General features: G+C 42.7%; 1 protein-coding gene across 5 annotated transcripts in view; it reads left to right on the forward strand.

Annotated features, from left to right (window-relative positions):
- The window catches only part of LOC141052466 (protein shortage in chiasmata 1 ortholog-like), a 356749-nt gene that overhangs the window by 37874 nt on the left and 300142 nt on the right, over positions 1-18733 (forward strand). For 3 of the 5 annotated variants that reach the window (XM_073549702.1, XM_073549705.1, XM_073549704.1), the window contains 2 exons: positions 1243-1350; positions 16909-17087. The exons of 1 other annotated variant lie outside the window; for it this stretch is intronic. In XM_073549702.1, coding sequence (XP_073405803.1) covers positions 1243-1350; positions 16909-17087 — 287 coding nt within the window. The remainder of the gene's footprint in view (positions 1-1242; positions 1351-16908; positions 17088-18733) is intronic. One more of the 5 variants, XM_073549703.1, reaches the window with a different exon arrangement.

Here is an 18733-nt window from a genome sequence, read left to right on the forward strand (position 1 = left end):
CCAAATACCGAACATGGGAACATAGCCATACAATGCGTTTCTGTTAGATGGGAAACTGCAAATGAAAAAGATTAACGGCTGCTGAGTAAAAAAAATGGATTGCATAAGGACAACACATGGATGACAAGTAATAAAAGGGCTTGCGACCTCAGCCTTAAAGTTCCTGTATAATCAATGCTCATTCGGGCAGTTTACTTGCTTGTGCAAAAAGAGCATTGCACCCTGTATTACTGTAACCGTTTTTGTAAGAATGCACGTAAAGTAATAAGATATACAGTAATAAGGGTACATTATGGTAAGAATACTCTATTACTGTACACAGCACAAACTGGGAGAATATCCTTATCATGCATAGCATAAAGTAGAGCAGGACAGTGCAGAATAGCAGCAACATGTACTACAACTGGTACAGTATTTCAGAATGTAGGTGAAAGTGTCCGAGACAAGTTATAGAGGTGCCACAAAAGGGTACGAGAGAAACTTCCAGGTAGTATCCAATGATTCTCTCATGTGAGAGAATCAGATCGTATATATATGCAAATGACCCGCGGCTCAAACTCTGCTGCGAGCGTGAGTCGGGTGTCATTTTACTGTGATCTGATTCTGACATGTGAGAATTGGTTCACAGGTGAGGAGATGATGGAGAACTTCATTTTTCCATCTTCTCCATTCTGTGAGTCGGTGTATATCGAACTGCATTTGGCTGACATCCGAGTGCAATCTGATATTTTGTCCGCATCCATAGACTTTTATGGGTGCGTGCCATCCGATATACAGTACGCTGCCAGTTGCCGCAAGCAGTGATTTTGTTGTCATGCCCACTCCGTATGAGAAAATAAACGCTAATCGGCACAGCTCCATAGTATAACATTGCAGCAAGTGCACATCGGAAAGCACTCTTCCGAGTTATACGCTGGCTACTCGCTAGTGGGAGCCAACACTTTGACATACACAACACCAGTTTTAATGAGTTGGCCCCAAAGTGTGATAAGGAAAAATATTGTCCTCCAGCTTCTGTACAGCAAGGGTAAAGATGTACAGAATATATGTCAAGACCAGAATGTATTCTTCAAAGCATAACATAAGAGTCAAGTTCTAAAGTGGGTATGTACAGTAGGTAAATATGACATTAACTATACGAGGTACAGGGCTAATAATACAAAGGAGGCAGATTGAAGGCACAGTTCATTTTATTCAGTCTTGTAAAAACCATGTTGTAAATAACATTTATATTTGTTTTAGGAAATGAAAATGATAAAGACGTGATGATATTCAAGAATGCTGCTCTTCTGCATATTCTGGTGACCCTAAGAGACCTCGTATTGATGTGTTCTTTGGATGCTGCTCTAGGTCTGAGATATAAGAACCGTATATTATCAGTCAAATAGAATGAGCTATTCAACTACAGTAAAATGAAGAATATCTTGAGTACATGAGTTCTTGTCTTCTTTCAAGTTGTTAAATGCAACTACTTCTCATTTTTTACCTGGTCCTGGAAACCTAGGTGGCAACCAATATGTATGCCAGTGGAGCTGCCATATACAGTACTGTTGCTAGTCACCTAGAGCTTCTAGTCTTTGAGCAGTTTCTACCGATACATGCAATGATGTATCTACCCATATAACTATGCAAAGGAGTTTATCCTCAATTTACACTAATAGGGTCTAAGCTAGCCCCCACTTATCTGATTCTGAAATGGATAGCTCTAGGCCCTCATCAGTACCCATTCATCTCTTGTCTAAAGGTACTGTCACACTTAGCGATGCACCAGCGATCCCGACCAGCGATATGACGCGGTCAGGATCACTGGTGCATCGCTAAGTGGTCGCTAGTGAGCTGCCACACAGGCAGATCTCACCAGTGACATAGCAGCGGTCGGGGGTCACTACTTACCTGTCAGACGAGGCGATCCTGACGTCCTCCCGCCCGCGTCCACGCGTTGCTCGTCTCCACAGCAGGAAGCCCAGCAATAAGCTGACGACGAAAAACGGTCCAGGACATTCTCGCGCGATCAGCGATAACCAGCGGGGGAGCGGTCGGAGGCAAGTATCAGACATAGCGATATCGCTAGCAATATCGCTATAACGTCACAAAAAACAGTGACTATCGCTTAGTGTGACAGGCCCTTAACACACTTGAGCTTTCTCTGAGGAGATATGGTAGGTCACTTATAGTCTAGCACTACCATCATGACAGGCCTGGAGATCTACAGCAGACCCCTGACTGTCATGGCAACCCATCGATGCCCTGCAATCATGTCATGGGAGCGCCAATGGGCCCATAGAATGACTTGCCCACCTGCCAAAGTGCATTTAAAGCTGCTGTCACAGATTGACAGCAGCATTTAACAGGTTAACAGTTGTGGGCAGAGCTCAGATTTTGGAGGCTTGCGAGCCCGCATCAAAGTCAGTACGTCATATGTTGGTAAGGGTTTGATATCATGATATTTTGAAAATGTTTCAGTTTTCAACTTTTGCATGATATTAACATGCTTATCGATCCCATATAGATGTATATTTATACATATATATATATACTGCTTTGGGAAAAAGTGTTTGCTCCCTTCCTGATTTCCTATTCTTTTGTATGTTTTTCACACTTAAATGTTTCAGATCACCAAAAAAAATTTAAATATTAGACGAAGTTAACACAAGTAAACATAAAATGCAGTTTTTAAATGAAGGTCTTTTTTATTATTATTATTATTATTATTATTATGGGAAAAAGAAATCCAAACCTACAGGTCCCTGTGAAAAAGTGATTGCCCCCTCTTTATCACATCTTTGGGAAGCCAAGTTGAAATTCCTTATCCACACGCAGGCCTGATTACTGCATCACCTGTTCTCAATCAAGAAATCACTTAAATAGGACCTGCCTAAAAAAGTGAAGTAGACCAAAAGGTCTTCAAAAGCTAGACATCATGCCACGATCCAAAGAAATTCTGGAACAAATGATAAACAAAGTAATTGAGATCCATCAGTATGGAAAAGGCTATAAAGCCATTTCTAAAGCTTTGGGACTCCAGCGAACCACAGTGAGAGTCATTATCCACAAATCACAAAAACATGGAACAGTGGTGAACCTTCCCAAGAGTGGCTGGCCGACATAAATTACCCCAAGAAAGCAGCGACAACTCATCCAAGAGGTCACAAAAGACCTCACAGCAACATCAAAGAACTGCAGGCCTCACTTACCTCAGTTAAGGTCAGTGTTCAAGACTCCACCATGGGGGCATGGTCTAGCTGCACTAAGGACAAGACGTGGAGGACAGGAGGTCCTGCAAAATACAGAAAAAATCAAAGATTCTGCGAGCCTAGTAGGAGAAACGGATCCCCAAGACTGCTCTGACATTCTGCAGCGTTTGGTGGCGGATGCATCACAGAAAAGTGTCTCCACAATACCCCTAGCTGAGTTGGGACCTGACTTGTGGAGACCCGACGAGAAGACGGGCGCCATTTTCCTGACTTGGGAGGCTGTGGCAGGTGCCAGAACAGAGCTAGTGCTTCACATCGCAGAGATATCATCTGACAGGTTGTCTGGACCCCTTTCCCCCCACTTCATTGCAGGACCAAGTCATAATGGTAAAAATCGGCAAAAGCACCTCGGGGGCTTCTAACAGATCTAGTGCTCCTTTAACTAAAGTGGGCATGAATAAATTTCTAAAAAATAAACAGGCAAAAAACACTCCTTCCAAATCAAAGTCCCCGCCATCCACAGGTCTACACTCTGCTAATAACTCCGACTCTGAAATGGAAAGTGAAATAGAAGATAACGGATCCATGGGAGAGCAACCTGTTTCCAGGTCCTTCATAAAAAGGATTCTGGCCAAGTCTCTGGAACCGGTGGTCAAAAATTTGTCTGATATTGAACAAAAAATTTCACAAATAGGACATAGGGTGGACGCACTTAAGACCTCTAACTCATCCATGACCCAGCAAACTAATGCCATTATAGCTTGCTCACAAGATCAGGGAGGTCATCTTAACCAAATATATTCTATTCTTGAAGATCATGAGAATAGAGAAAGAAGGAATAATTTGTGTCACACCGCCTGTAACATCGCTCTCACCTGGGGGTGGGACCTCGGGCACGACATCACCTCTTCCGGTGTCGTGCCCGCTCCAGGGGTCCCGTCGGGTGCGCACGTGCACTTCTCATTCTTAAGTTCCATGTGCGCACGCGCGCTCTTCTCTGCTCTGCCTCCGGTCATGTCCTCGCTATGGTATTAGAGGACCTGACCCGGAAGTCCTGGTGCTCATGTGGTATATCAGGCTATCTCTTCCTACAGGAGGTGCCTGATTATTGTTGTGCTTCCTGGCTTGGTCTACTTTGTCCTTACCTGGCTGTACGTTGTATTTGGGTCCTCTGCCTTGTGCTCTGTTTTGCCTCCTGGCACATGCTTTGTCCCTATGTTCTGCCTTGTGCTCTGTTGTGCCTCCTGGCACATGCTCTGTCCCTGTACTCTGCCTTATGCTCTGTCATGCCTCCTGGCACATGCTCAGTCCCTGTACGCTGCCTTGTGCTCTATTGTGCCTCTGAAGCGATGGCCGGGGGACCACCATAATGCAGGGAGACTACGGTACACAAGATGAGGTGCAAACAACAAAGGGTTAATTTATTTACAGGCAAGGAATGCAGTGTTTAGGAAAATGCAGAAACAGGGGTATGCTATGAAAACAGACAATTTACATGGATAATATTCTCTAGCTGGGCCGTCATACAGCACGGAGCACCAACTATCACAGCTCAGTGTATTTATCCAACTGGCAAGACAACACAGTAAAGTAATGTATGATGCTACACTAACTATAACCTATCTGGCCTTTGCTAAACTGGCCACACGGCTGCCATGCTCTATCTATTGCAGCCTATCCTAAACCCTAGCATGTGCACAGAAGGGGTTAACACTCACAGTAGCATTGGTATCTCAGTCCAATCTCGGGGGGCCCCTGCAGCTTTGCAAGGTGGTGCGCACTTCTTCCTGGAAGCTCTGTGAAACATGATCTTTTCCTTGTGTGCAGGTCCAGTGATGCTCCTAGAATCGGTGGATTCCCTCCTCTGGATTCCTTCTTGTCTTTTCTTCATGGCTCCTCACGGCAACATAGGAAAGCCAACTTGTTTTCCACAGAAGAGTTTACAAAAATCTTTCCTTCACAGCTCAGGCATGTGTCGTTCCTGCAGAAATCTCGCCTCTCTCTTCACACACAGAAAAGCAGCCCCTCCCCTCTCCAGTGCTGGCAGAAGAGACCAAAACAGTCTTTACAGCAGGAAAGCGCAGAATGTCTCACTGCTCTAACCAAGGGGGTGTTGTCTCTTAAAGCGGCAGATTGTCTCTACGGTCCATAGCAACGCCACCCCCTTACACCTCCTGGCACATGCTCTGTCCTTGAACTCTGCCTGGTGCTTTGTTGTGCCTCCTGGCACAAGCTCTGTTACTGCACTGTGTTCTGTCGTGCCCCTCGGCACACGCTCTGCTCTATGCTCAGTTGTGCCTCCTGGTACACCTTCTGCCTAGCCTTGCACTCTGGTGTGCATCTCTGCACGCTCTCTGTCTAACTCTGTACTCAGGCGTGCTCCTTAGCACGCTCCCTGCTTTGCTCACACCCGAGCGTGCTTGTCTGTGCACGCCATACGTGCTCTCGTGTACCCGCCTTGCTCTATCCTGCATCTAGCGCACTCCCATGTACACGCCTTGTATTGTCCTGTACTCTCCATGCCTCCATACACTCGCCTTGTACCGACCTGTTCCCTGCATGTCCCTGTGTCCACTCTTTGCACGTTCCTGCAGACACACTCATGTCTCCTGTGAGCTGGCCACCTTGTGCCAGCAGTCGTGGTACTTTACCCCTTTGGGCTTGCCCATGACACTCCCTGTATAGGGGGTGGTCCTCACTAGGTCAGATCGCCCTAGGTGGATTGGTACCACGACCCAGAGGGTCCACTCCAGCAGTCATCACAATTTGCAGATAAAAGGCATCCCTGAATCAGTTGCAGCTGAAGCTTTATCCCCGACCGTGATTGAAATATTCTCGAAAATTCTGACCCAAGAGGACCCCTCCCAAACTGAATTAATAAGAGTCCACAGTTGATTAAAGCCCCAGCCTAGGTCTGGAGATCCCCCAAGGGATGTCATCTGCCGTTTCTTGGACTATCGCATAAAAGATCTGATATTAAGACGATCAAGAGAAGCAGAAAGTATTGTACATGAGGACACCGCCTATCTTAATCTTTCAAGACCTAGCAGCATCAACACTCAATAAGAGACGCTTTCTGAAGCCTTTGATGGAAGTCTTGCATCATAACCAATGTCAATACCGTTGGCTTTACTGTTTTGGCATAGCAATTACATTCAAAGATAAATGTTTTATTGCCAGAACCTCCGCGGAAATCCAGGAAACATGTAAGGATTTGGGGATCACCCTGGAAAAATTTCCAGATCTGGAAACATACCGCTTACCACCATCCTTGAGTCCCCTTCCACAACCATCACCTTGGCACGTGGCCCACTCTACGAAAACACATCGAGATAAGTGTAAACCATCAAAACTACAATCCATCTCGATGGAAGATGAAAATGGGTGAATTGGCTGATAGACTGGCTACCGGTTGAAATTTTACCAGTCGGAAAATTTTCATCTTAAGGTCTGGCTGGCCTCTTTTGTTGGACCCACTCAAACTCCACTAGATTATGCCTTACTGTTTTTTTTCTTTTCTTTTTTGATTTTGTGTTTACTTTTCTCATTTTTAGGAGGAAAAAACCCAGTCGTCTGACTTCAGTAGTTGTCACTTATTCCTCCTTTGACTGAGGCCCATTTGCAGATTGCAGATCGGTGTCTCCCCTCCTGTGGGGCCCACTTGATCCTTCCCCCAAGATCTTTTTTTTGGACTGGGGGGTTGGGTGGGTGGTGTCTCGCGGGACGCGAGAGATCGGAGTAATTGCTGATCTCATGGCAATGGCGCCACCACAGTTCCCCCCTATCGTTAAATGTTCCATATTAACATGATCAACATTAATGTTTTCGGCATTTGCCGAGATATGTGTATCACCCCTGTTATTGTTTCTCTACTATCCCGATACCCTAATGGTTCCTTGTTGTCCTTTTTATGCCCCTTTTTTATGTCCGATTTGGTTCTATTGAAGACTAGAGGTCCACACACCTATCCCCTCTCTTAAGGCCCCGTCACACTAAGCAAGATCGCTAGCGATATTGCTGAAGCGTCACCGATTTTGTGACGCAGCAGCGATATTGCTAGCGATATCGCTATGTGTGATACTTACCTCCGACCGGCTCCCCCACGTCCTGGGCCGTTTCTCGTCAGCCGCTTCCTGCTGGGCTTCCTGCTGGCGCCGACGAGCGAAGCGTGGACGCGGGAGGGAGGACGTCATCATCGCCGCGTCTGACAGGTAAGTAACAACCGCCGACCGCTGCTATGTCGCTGGTGAGATCTGCCTGTTTGGCAGCTCAGTAGTGACCATTTAGTGATGCACCACCGATCCTGACCGGGTCGTATCGTTGTCGGGATCGCTGGTGCATCGCTAAATGTGACGGTACCTTAATGGAGAATACCCAAAGCAATCTTAAACTAGCAAGCTTCAACACAGACATGGCTTAAATTCCCCCATCCCAAGGTCTCAAACGCTAAACAGACTTAGAAAAGAAAACATCAATGTCCTCCTCCTATAAGAAACCCACTTTCAAAGTAACAAACTTCCTTCTTTTGATAGATCACATTATAATCAATGGTATAACGCTACTTACCCTCACAGAGGCTCAAGTGGAGTGTCAATCACTTTTGATAAATACTCCTTTTCTACTATATATTTGTAAGGGGCTTTTAGCGGGAACCTTAGTAACTATTGGCAATCTATATGCTCCCAACAAAAAAAAAAATAAATGGATCACCTCCAAACTAAATCAATTCTGATCCTTCATAGAAGGCATACCGAATCTTGGAGGAGATCTTAATATTCCTTTAGACCCTACTCTAGACTTGACCTTAAAGAAATGCCAGATTTCATACCCTTACCTTAGTTGATGTATGGAGACAGGTACACCCTACTGATCTTGATTTCACCTTCTACTCCCACTCCCATAATTCCTACCATAGAATTGACTACATTTTCCTTCCAAGGCTCTTGATGTCTAAAATTTTTAAAGTGGAGATACTTCCCTTGATTCATTCTGACCACTCGATTATCTCAATCTGTTTCTCACTCTTATTGAATACTTTAAGATCAATGATACTTCAGAGGTAACCTTCCCTTATGTGTGGGAAACACATAAATCGGTTGTCAGAGGCGAACTGATTTCCATAGCTTCACAGCTTAATAAAAAACACAAGAAGATAATACATGACCTCTATGAAGATATAGCCAAATTAGAAACACAACACAAAAGAACCTTACTGAGTCAAGGCTTGGAGGCATTGACAGCCAAACACTTGCAACTAAAAGACTTGCTTAACAAGCAATCTGCAAAACAATACCTCAATTGGAGGAATCACATGAATGTACATGGGGACAAGGCCTCCAGGCTTATGATGTCGTTAATTAAAATAAGGCAAGCCAAGACCTACATTCACTTTCTGAAAACCTCCAACGGCAAAACCACATCGGATACTGAATTAATATCCTCCGAGTTTTTGAAATATTACTCAAATCTTTATACTCGTCATCCTGAAGAAACCGACTCAGTTAGGTTGAGAAAACGTGCAGAGATACAGTCCTTTCTGTCTAGCCTTAATTTACCTAAACTTACCTCAGATCAACAAAGATTGCTTTCTAAACCCTTTGCTCTGGGGGAGGTCCGATCCACTTTGGCGAATAGCCCCGTGGGAAAAGCAGCTGACCCTGATGGTCTGCCTTCTATATATTATAAAACTTTTCTGGAGGTTTTAGAACCTCATCTTCTCAACCTTTGCAACAAGGTGCTTGAGGGCAATTCCTTAACCCCTCAAACTCTGGAAGCCCATATTTCTCTTATACACAAGGAGGGCAAAGACCAAGAAATTTGTAGCAACTATTTCCCTCCTAAATGTGGATCTCAAAATTTATGCCAGCATGCTTGCAAAGCGTATAGCAGACTATCTACCAGGTCTGATCTCACAAGATCAGACCGGCTTCATTAGGGGCAGAGAGGGCAAGGAAAATGCATGGCAAGTTCTACACTTAATACAGTACTCTAACCTTCATAAAGTGCCATTGGTTCTTTTGGGCACAGATGCGGAGAAGGCGTTTGAGTGGATTGGACCTTCCTGGAGGAAACACCTGTTATAATTTTCCACCTCTATTAACAACGGGCATACTCCAGATGTACTCCCACCCGTCAGCTAAAATCAAACTTAATAACTCTCTTACCAAATCCTTTACGATTCACAATGGTACGAGGCAGGGATGCCCCCTTTCGCCATTGCTTTTTATAATGGTAATGGAACACCTGATTAAATCTATCAACATGTGCAAAGACATAAGGGGTGTAGATTTAAAGAGAGTATCCCACAAAACAATGGCCTTTGCGGATGACTTGCTAATTACTATGACCTGCCCCCATAGAGGTATTCCGGCCCTTATGAAGATCATAGAGAGATATTGTTATTTATCCAACTTCAAAATAAACCCATCCAAATCCGAAGCACTCGGAATAAACATCCCTACTAACACCATAAATGACTTCAAATCACAATTACCCTTTCAATGGCCGAGTAAATATATAAAATACTTTGGTATCAAGATTAGTTCGTCCTATAGAGATCTATTTAATTTAAACTATAAACCACTTACCCTAATCACAGACCAAGCTAATCAGTGGAGGGTTCCTTATCTATCCTGGATGGGCAGGAAAAATGTAATCAAAAGCATCCTTTTGCCTAAATTTATCTACCTGCTTCAAATGCTACCTATAGCACTACCCAAGATTTTTCTGTTCTAAAGTAATAGTTTAATCAATAAATATATATGGAATAAACACCACCCATGGCTTAACTCGCACACCCTTTCCTTACCTAGGAAACTTGGAGGCATGGGAGCCCCCAATATTCATGCTTATTACTAGGCTGCAGTGATTTTGAGGACTATTGAGTGGGTCAGGAAGACGGGGGAGAAACCTTGGCTATCTGTAGAAGAACAAATGTCCCCTATACAACTAAGGTCTGTTATTCTGTCTCTTGAGTCATTACCCCTATCTACATTCACAAATCTTATCACCCGAGCAGCTGTCAAATGTTGGAGCTCAGTGGCACCATACTTAACCCCACCTTTCTCCGCGTTGGCTTGAGTATCAGACATCGTAACTCTTAGAATCATAGAATCATAGAATCGTAGAGTTGGAAGGGACCTCCTGGGCCATCTGGTCCAACCCCCTGCTCAAAGCAGGATTCGCTAAATCATCCCAGTCACATGTCTGTCCAGCCTCTGTTTGAAGACTTCCATTGAAGGAGAACTCACCACTTCTTGTGGCAGCCTGTTCCACTCATTGATCACTCTAACTGTCAAAAAGTTTTTTCTAATATCTAATCTGTGTCTCCTCCCATTCAGTTTCATCCCATTGCTTCTAGTCTTTCCTTGTGCAAATGAGAATAAAGTTGATCCTTCTACAATGTGACAGCCCTTTAGATATTTGTAGACAGCTATTAAGTCTCCTCTCAGTCTTCTCTTTTGCAAACTAAACATTCCCAAATCCTGCAACCTTTCCTCATAAGACAGGGTTTGCAGACCGGTCACCATTCTGGTCGCTCTTTTCTGAACTTGCTCCAGTTTGTTGATGTCTTTTTTAAAATGTGGTGCCCAAAACTGGACACAATATTCCAGATGAGGTCTGACCAAAGAGGAGTAGAGGGAGATAATGACTTCACGTGATCTAGACTGTATGCTTCTGTTAATACATCCTAGAATTGCATTTGCCTTTTTTGCTGCTGCATCACACTGTTGACTCATATTCAGTCTGTGATCTATTAGTATACCCAAGTCTTTTTCACATGTGCTGTCACTTAGCCCTATTCCTCCCATTCTATATATGCTTTTTTCATTTTTATTGCCCAGATGTAGTACTTTGCATTTCTCCCTGTTAAAAACCATTCTGTTAGTTGCTGCCCACTTCTCCAGTTTATTTAAATCTTTTTAAATCCTCTCTCTCTCTTCTCTAGTATTAGCTATCCCTCCTAGCTTTGTGTCATCAGCAAATTTAATCAGTTTACCCTCAATTCCTTCATCTAAATCGTTGATAAAGATGTTGAACAATACAGGGCCCAGGACAGAGCCCTGTGGTACCCCACTTGAGACATTCTTCCAACTGGATGTGCAGCCATTTACGACCACTCTTTGGGTCCGATCACTAAGCCAGTTATGAATCCACCTAACAGTTGCCTTGTCCATTCCATACTTAGTCATTTTTTCAATAAGGATTGTATGAGAAACTTTGTCAAATGCTTTGCTGAAGTCAAGATATACTATATCTACAGCATTTCCTTGATCCACCCAATCAGTGATACCGTCATAGAAGGAAATTAAGTTAGTCTGACATGACTTATTAGTTACAAACCCTTGCTGACTCTGTTTAATCACTTAATTCTTATCCAGGTATTGACATACATGTTGTTTAATAATTTGTTCAAAGATCTTTCCTGGTATAGAAACTAGCGAATCCTGCACCAACTGATAAATATCCTCTATTAGACCAGTTATTTAAAGAAGTGGCATTTATATCCTTCCAGGAAATGAAAAATACTTCCCACTATGTCTAAATACACTTTTATCCATTATGAGTCGCTTAAGAAAACGCTTTGCCAAGTCATGACTAGTGGATCTTTAATACGCCCGCTCACCATCTACGAAAGGCTATGCTAGCAGACAAAGTCTCCGAAAAAGGTACTCTCTATACTTTACAATACTTTGCTTACAAGAGATTCTACTATGAATAGAGCCTTTTTGTTGAGATGGGAAAGGGACGTAGGTGACTCTTTCACTAATGCCCAAATTAACCTTATCTATAAATCTTCATATGGGCCTTCACATTGTGTCAGAGCCAAAGAAAATAACTATAAAATAATTTCTCACTGGTACACGACAACTCTCCTCCATAAATGGTTCCCTACCATGCCGAAGGTGTGCTGGAGATGTGAGAAAGAGAGAGGTACATACCTCCACGTTTGGTGGTCTTGTCACACTATTCAAAAATTTTGGAGCATAGTAGCCCAAACATTAGAAGAAGTTATCCACATACATATAAAACTAACTCTGGAGCATGTCTTTCTTAATTTTCCAATAGCTCCCAAAAACTAATGAATATCTCTGTTGGCCTCCTTCACTTTAAAGGTACTGTCACACTTAGCGATGTACCAGCGATCCCGACCAGCGATATGACGCGGTCAGGATCGCTGGTGCATCGCTAAGTGGTCGCTAGTGAGCTGCCACATAGGCAGATCTCACTAGCGACATCGCTGGGGACGGGGGTCGCTACTTACCTGTCACACCAGGCGATCCTGCATCCTCCCGTCCGGCTCCACGCGTCGCTCGTCGTCACAGCAGGAAGCGCCGCAGGAAGCTGACGACGAGAAACAGTCCTGAACGTTCTCGCGCGATCAGCGATAACCAGCGGGGGAGCCGGTCGTAGGTAAGTATCAGACACAGAGATATCGCTAGCAATATCGCTATAACGTCACTAGTTATAGCGATATCTCTTAGTGTGACAGGCCCTTTACAGCGGGTAAGATTTTGATTCCCACGCTATGGCGTTCACCCAACATCCCAAACAAAAGCCGGTTGCTGCACAAAATTAACCAACTGTACCACACGGAGGAACTCTCCACGCACAGTCTTTCCTCATTTACAGTACAGAAATATGGATCCCATGGGTAGCCTTCAGGAACTCTATTATGTTTTTATCTCTTTTTAGGTTTTTAGGTTTAGGGGACAATCACTTTTTCACACAGGGCCCTGTAGGTTAGGATTTCTTTTTCCCTTAATAATAAAGACCTTCAATTAAAAAAACTGCATTTTGTGATTACTTTTGTTACCTTTGTCTAATATTTCAATTTGTTTCACGATCTGAAACATTTAAGTGTGACAAATATGCAAGAGAATAGGACATCAGCAAGGAGGGAAACACTTTTTCACACAACTGTATGCATACACAATATAGTGCTCAGCATAAATGATTTTAATCGTAGAACTTTTTATTAACCCATAACATGATAGTAAGGTTAACTAGATGTGTATTTCCTGAAGGAAGTACAGATAGTGCTTTGAAATGGTGCCCGGCCTGCCCCTTTAAGAGAGACGTGCCTGCTGCCCCTGCAAGACTTTCAACTCAGGATCCGTTTTAACTGTGGGTGCCTCTCAGGGGTCACTTTGGCTTGTGGGGCCCCCTGGGTCTGATTTGGTGGGTGGGGCCCCTCAGGGTCCGATTTGGTGGGCGGGGCCCTACAGGGTCCGATTTGGTGGGTGGGGCCCTTCAGGGTCCGATTTGGTGGGCGGGGCCCCTCAGGGTCCGATTTGGTGGGCAGGGCCACTGGGTCTAATTTGGTGGGCGGGGCCCTACAGGGTCCGATTTGGTGGGCAGGGCCCCTCGGTCCGATTTGGTGGGCGGGGACACTCTGGGTCCGATTTGGTGGGCGGGGCCACTTTGGGTCCGATTTGGTGAGCGGGGCCACTCTGGGTCCGATTTGGAGGCCGGGGTGGCTCAGCCTCCGATTTGGAGCCTGGGGTCACTCAGCTTTCGATTTGGCGCGCCGGCCCTTTAAGACTCATTCTCTCTCAGGGGCATGCGTCATGTGATGAAGCTACATTTGTATTTGTGCTTTGGGTTTCGCTTTAAGAGCTGATATTATATGGCAGAATCTGTGTCCTGGGGGCGTCATGTGAAGTTCGTAGGCGTTGGCATAGTAACTGGGTCTGCCTGCGCATATCAATGAGCTTAACTGCCATTTCAATCGCCTCAGGGCATGTTTTGTCTGTGGCAAAATTTCCCCATTGAAAAGCATTGAGACAATGCATTCCAATGACGGGAAAAAAAAATTTCTAATGCAAATTGCGCAAAAACTACAAATCCGATCGACATGAAAAATACTTACCACACCACTCATGGACGCTGGCTTCGAAACGACACCTTAACGGAGTCTGTGCGTGTAGCGGTTCGGGCCACATTAATTGCGGAAATCAACTGAATAATAAGAATAAGTTAGCAGCGTTCGGATTACAATATAGTGTTTTTTTCAAACCACTATAATAATATAACTTTTACAAAAACTTCAGTTTTACTCAATTAGTTGATGCAATACTGATTGAAAGAAAATTTTTGACCATTACCTTGGATTTCCGATCAGTCAGAAGTTCTTTTACACTTCACAAGTACTCACTACTTTGTGTTCATACACTACTGTTCAATTTTGTGTTTTCCACGAAAAAATCATACTTTTATTAATCAAATGAGTTGCCAAATGAACTTAAAATCTAGTCCAGACATTGACAAGGTTCGAAAAACAAATTTTAATTTGAAATGATAATTTTCTCCTTCAAACTTTGCTTTCATCAAGGAATGCTTCCTTTGCAGCAATTACAGCATTTCAGACCTTTGGTATTCAAGCAGTTAATTTGCTGAGGTAATCTGGAGAAATTTCACCCCATGCTTCCAGAAGCCCCTCCCATATGTTGGTTTGGCTTGATGGGCACTTTTTGTGTACCATACGGTCAAGCTGCTTCCACAACAGCTCAATGGGGTTGAGATCTGGTGACTGCGCTTGCCACTCCATTACAGATAGAATACCAGCTGCCTACTTCTTCCCTAAATAGTTCTTGCATAATTTGGAGGTGTGCTTTGGGTCATTGTCCTGTTGTAGAATGAAATTGGCTCCAATCAAGCGCTGTCCACAGGGTATGGCATGGCGTTGCAAAATGGTGTGATAGCCTTCCTTATTCAAAATCTCTTTTTCCTTGTACAAATCTCTCACTTTACCAGCACCAAAGCAACCCCAAACCATCACATTACCTCCACCATGCTTGACAGATGGCGTCAGGCACTCTTCCAGCGCCTTTTCAGTTGTTCTGCATCTCACAAATGTTCTTCTGTGTGATCCAAACACCTCAAACTTGGATTTGTCTGTCCATAACACTTTTTTCAATATTCCTCTGTCCAATGTCTGTGTTCGTTTGCCCATATTAATCTTTTCCTTTTATTAGCCAGTCTCAGATATGGCTTTTTCTTTGCCACTCTGCCCTGAAGGCCAGCATCCCAGAGTCGCCTCTTCACTGTAGACGTTGACACTGGCGTTTTGCGTGTACTATTTAATGAAGCTGCCAGTTGAGGACCTGTGAGGCATCGATTTCTCAAATTACAGACTCTAATGTACTTGTCTTGTAGCTCAGTTGTGCAGCAGGGGCTCCCACTTCTCTTTCTACTCTGGTTAGAACTTGTTTGTGCTCTCCTCTGAAGGAAGTAGTACACACCGTTGTAGGAAATCTTCAGTTTCTTGGCAATTTCTCACATGGTACAGCCTTCATTTCTAAGAACAAGAATAGAGTGTCGTGTTTCACATGAAAGTTCTTTTTTTCTGGCCATTTTGAGAGTTTAATGGAGCCAACAAATGTAATGCTCCAGATTCTCAACCAGCTCAAAGGAAGGTCAGGTTTATAACTTCTCTGATCAGCCAAACTGTTTTCAGCTGTGCTAACATACTTGCACAAGGGTTTTCAAGGGTATTCTAACCATCCATTAGCCTTCTTACACAGTTAGCAAACACAAAGTACCATAAGAACACCGGAGTGATGGTTGTTGGAAATGGACCTCTATACACCAATGAAGATATTGTATTACAAACCAGACATTTGCAGCTAGATTAGTCATTTGCAACATTAACAATGTATAGAGTGTATTTCTGAATCCTTTAATGTTAGCTTCATTGGAAAAAACTGCGTTTCTTTCAAAAATAAGGAAATTTCTAAGTGACCCTAAACTTTTGAACGGTAGTGTATATCACATAACATCTCAATAAAAATACATTTTAATTTTGGGGTCTAACATGAAAATATATGTAAAATTTAATGGGGTATGAACACTTTTTTAAGGTACTGTATATACTTACGTACATACAAATAATGAAGAGTGGCAGCACTCCCATCTATTCTATTATTTCTAAACATTTTGGTGATTACTTTGTGTGTGTTTTATCGTCCAGTGGTCCAAGCTCCGTGACTCACATCTTGCACTTTTTAATTTTATGCTACCTTATCCCCCTTTTTCCTTTAATATTAATTTCAGGAATTTGACTGTTGAATGAAAGCTGGAGAGACCTTTCCTAAATGTTTACTGACATATTAGCTTTTGACCTGCTGCTTTTAGAAATGTATGTTAGAAAAATACACCATCTAGTGGTATTATTCCCTTACTGCTTTACAGTTTTATTCCCTTAGGTTTGTTTAGTTACACTGAAGAAAGCATAAAAGGGGCATTACATTTGCATATTTTTTTACAATATAAGCGGTGCCATTTTTATGAGACCAGTTGAATGTAACACCACAGCATTGTCCTGTAAAGCACCTGGTTCCATACATCATGTGCGGTGTGTTTAGAGGATGTAGACCACGCTAGCCCACCATGTCTGCCCTCTCTCAGGCTTTCCGTGGTAGCATGAGATTGTATTCAGACGTGCTTATGTTTTGGTGTTCTGTATTTACATGAAAGATGGATCCTGAGAACTAACGCGCAGCTCTTCTAAATCTCTAGTATGATGGTACTGTGATACTTACACTCCAGTCTCAGGCCTGTTTCTAATTTTAAGTCACCCATCGGACAAGGTGCTGATTAAACATTCACAGCAGGCGCCATAGGCCTCTACATAATATACTGCCGTTTACTGTTGTGTAATCCTCCCACCTCTTTGGAGGACTGCTTACATTACAATTCTGTTTCTTTCTAGAATACTTGTGTAAAGCAATGCAGCAATATGAAAGTGTTCTCGGACCCCAATTACATGACGTGTGGAGAAAGCTAAGGATCGTTCAGTTTGCCAGAGATAAAACAAAAGAGCCAAATCCGAAAATCACAGCATTTTTAAAGTGGATGGAGGACATAAATATGAGATGTGAACACCATAAAGTAAATCACCTTCACATTATTACTTTAGAATACTTTACATGAAAACCATAATTCGTTGTCAGCATGGGCAAAAAAAACATGTCTCAGATTCAATTTATTGTTGATATATGTAAAGAAATAATAAGTAGTAATATTACTGTGTATACATTCTCAGAAAGTGATGGCAGAAAGCTGGGGTATTCTACAAATATAGGATCAGTATAGGCCCTGTATTTAACCCCTTCATCCTTAAGCCTGTTTCCACCTTTCTGACCAGGCTATTTTTTTTCAGTACTGACCACTGTCACTTTATGAGGTCATAACTCTGGAATTCTTCAATGGATCCCACTGATTTTGAGATAGCTTTTTTCGTGACTTATTATACTTTATTATATCAGTAAAATTTCTTTGTTATGACTTTGACTATGTTTATTTGTGAAAAAAAAAGAAATTTGGCAAAAAATGTTAAAAAACTTAATTGTTATGCCCTTAAATCAGAGTAATGTCACATAAAATAGTTAATAGTTAACCTTTCCCATATGTCTACTTTACATCAGCACAATTTTTTTTTGTAAGAAAATTCTAACGTTGACAAACGATTTTTACAACAAAATTTACAAAAACTTTTTTTTAGGGACCACCTCACATTAGAAGTAACTTTGGGGGCCTATATAGCAGAAAATACTCAAAAGTGACACCATTCTAACAACTACACCCCTCAAAGTGCTCAAAACCACATTCAAGAGTTTATTAACACTCCAGTTGCTTCATAGGAATTTTTGGAATGTGGAAGGAAAAAATAAATATTTACTTTTCTTTCACAAAAATTTTCCTTTAGACCGAAGGGTTCGCAAGGGTAACAGGAGAAATTGTACCACACAATTTGTTGAACAATTTCTCCTGAGCATGCCGAAACCCCATATGTTGGGGAAAACCACTGTTTGGGCACACGGCAGAGCTCGGAAGGGAAGAAGCACTATTTGACTTTTTAATTCAAAATTTGCTGAAATATTGCATTTTCATAAGGGTAACAGGAGAAATTGTACCATACAATTTGTTGTGCAATTTCTCCCGAGTATGCCGATACCCAATATGAGGGAGAAAACTACTGTTTGGGAGCACGGCAGGGCTCGTAAGGTAAGGAGCGTCATTTGACTTTTTTGAATGTAAAATTGCCTGGAATCATTAGCGGACATCATGTCCCATTTGGAGAGCCCCTGCTGTGAATATATCATATATATAGCCTCCTATATACAGTATAAGACAGCACATAGCTCCTTAGATACAGTAGGATCCTCTGTACAGTCTCATATATACATATGAGCACCTACTTTTCTCTCTATATACACTATAAGCCCACACATAGTTCCCTATGTACAGTATGATCAAGAACATAGCTTCCTATATACAGTATGAGCCCCAAATAGCCTCCTATATACAATATGAACCCCCTTATACAGTATGAACCCCAAATAGCCTCCATACAGTATTAACCGCTATATACAGTATGAGCCTTCACATAGGCTCCTATATATACTACGAGCCCTCATATAGCCTCCAATATACAGTATGAACCCCCACATAACTTCCTCCATATAGTATGAACCCCCCACATAGCAACCTATAAACAGTACGATTGCTGGTTATTGCTAGCGCGCAGCATACAT

The sequence above is a fragment of the Dendrobates tinctorius genome, unplaced genomic scaffold, assembly GCF_039654945.1.
Source record: "Dendrobates tinctorius isolate UK_male_01 unplaced genomic scaffold, ASM3965494v1 ptg000160l, whole genome shotgun sequence".
NCBI classification, from domain to species: domain Eukaryota; kingdom Metazoa; phylum Chordata; class Amphibia; order Anura; family Dendrobatidae; genus Dendrobates; species Dendrobates tinctorius.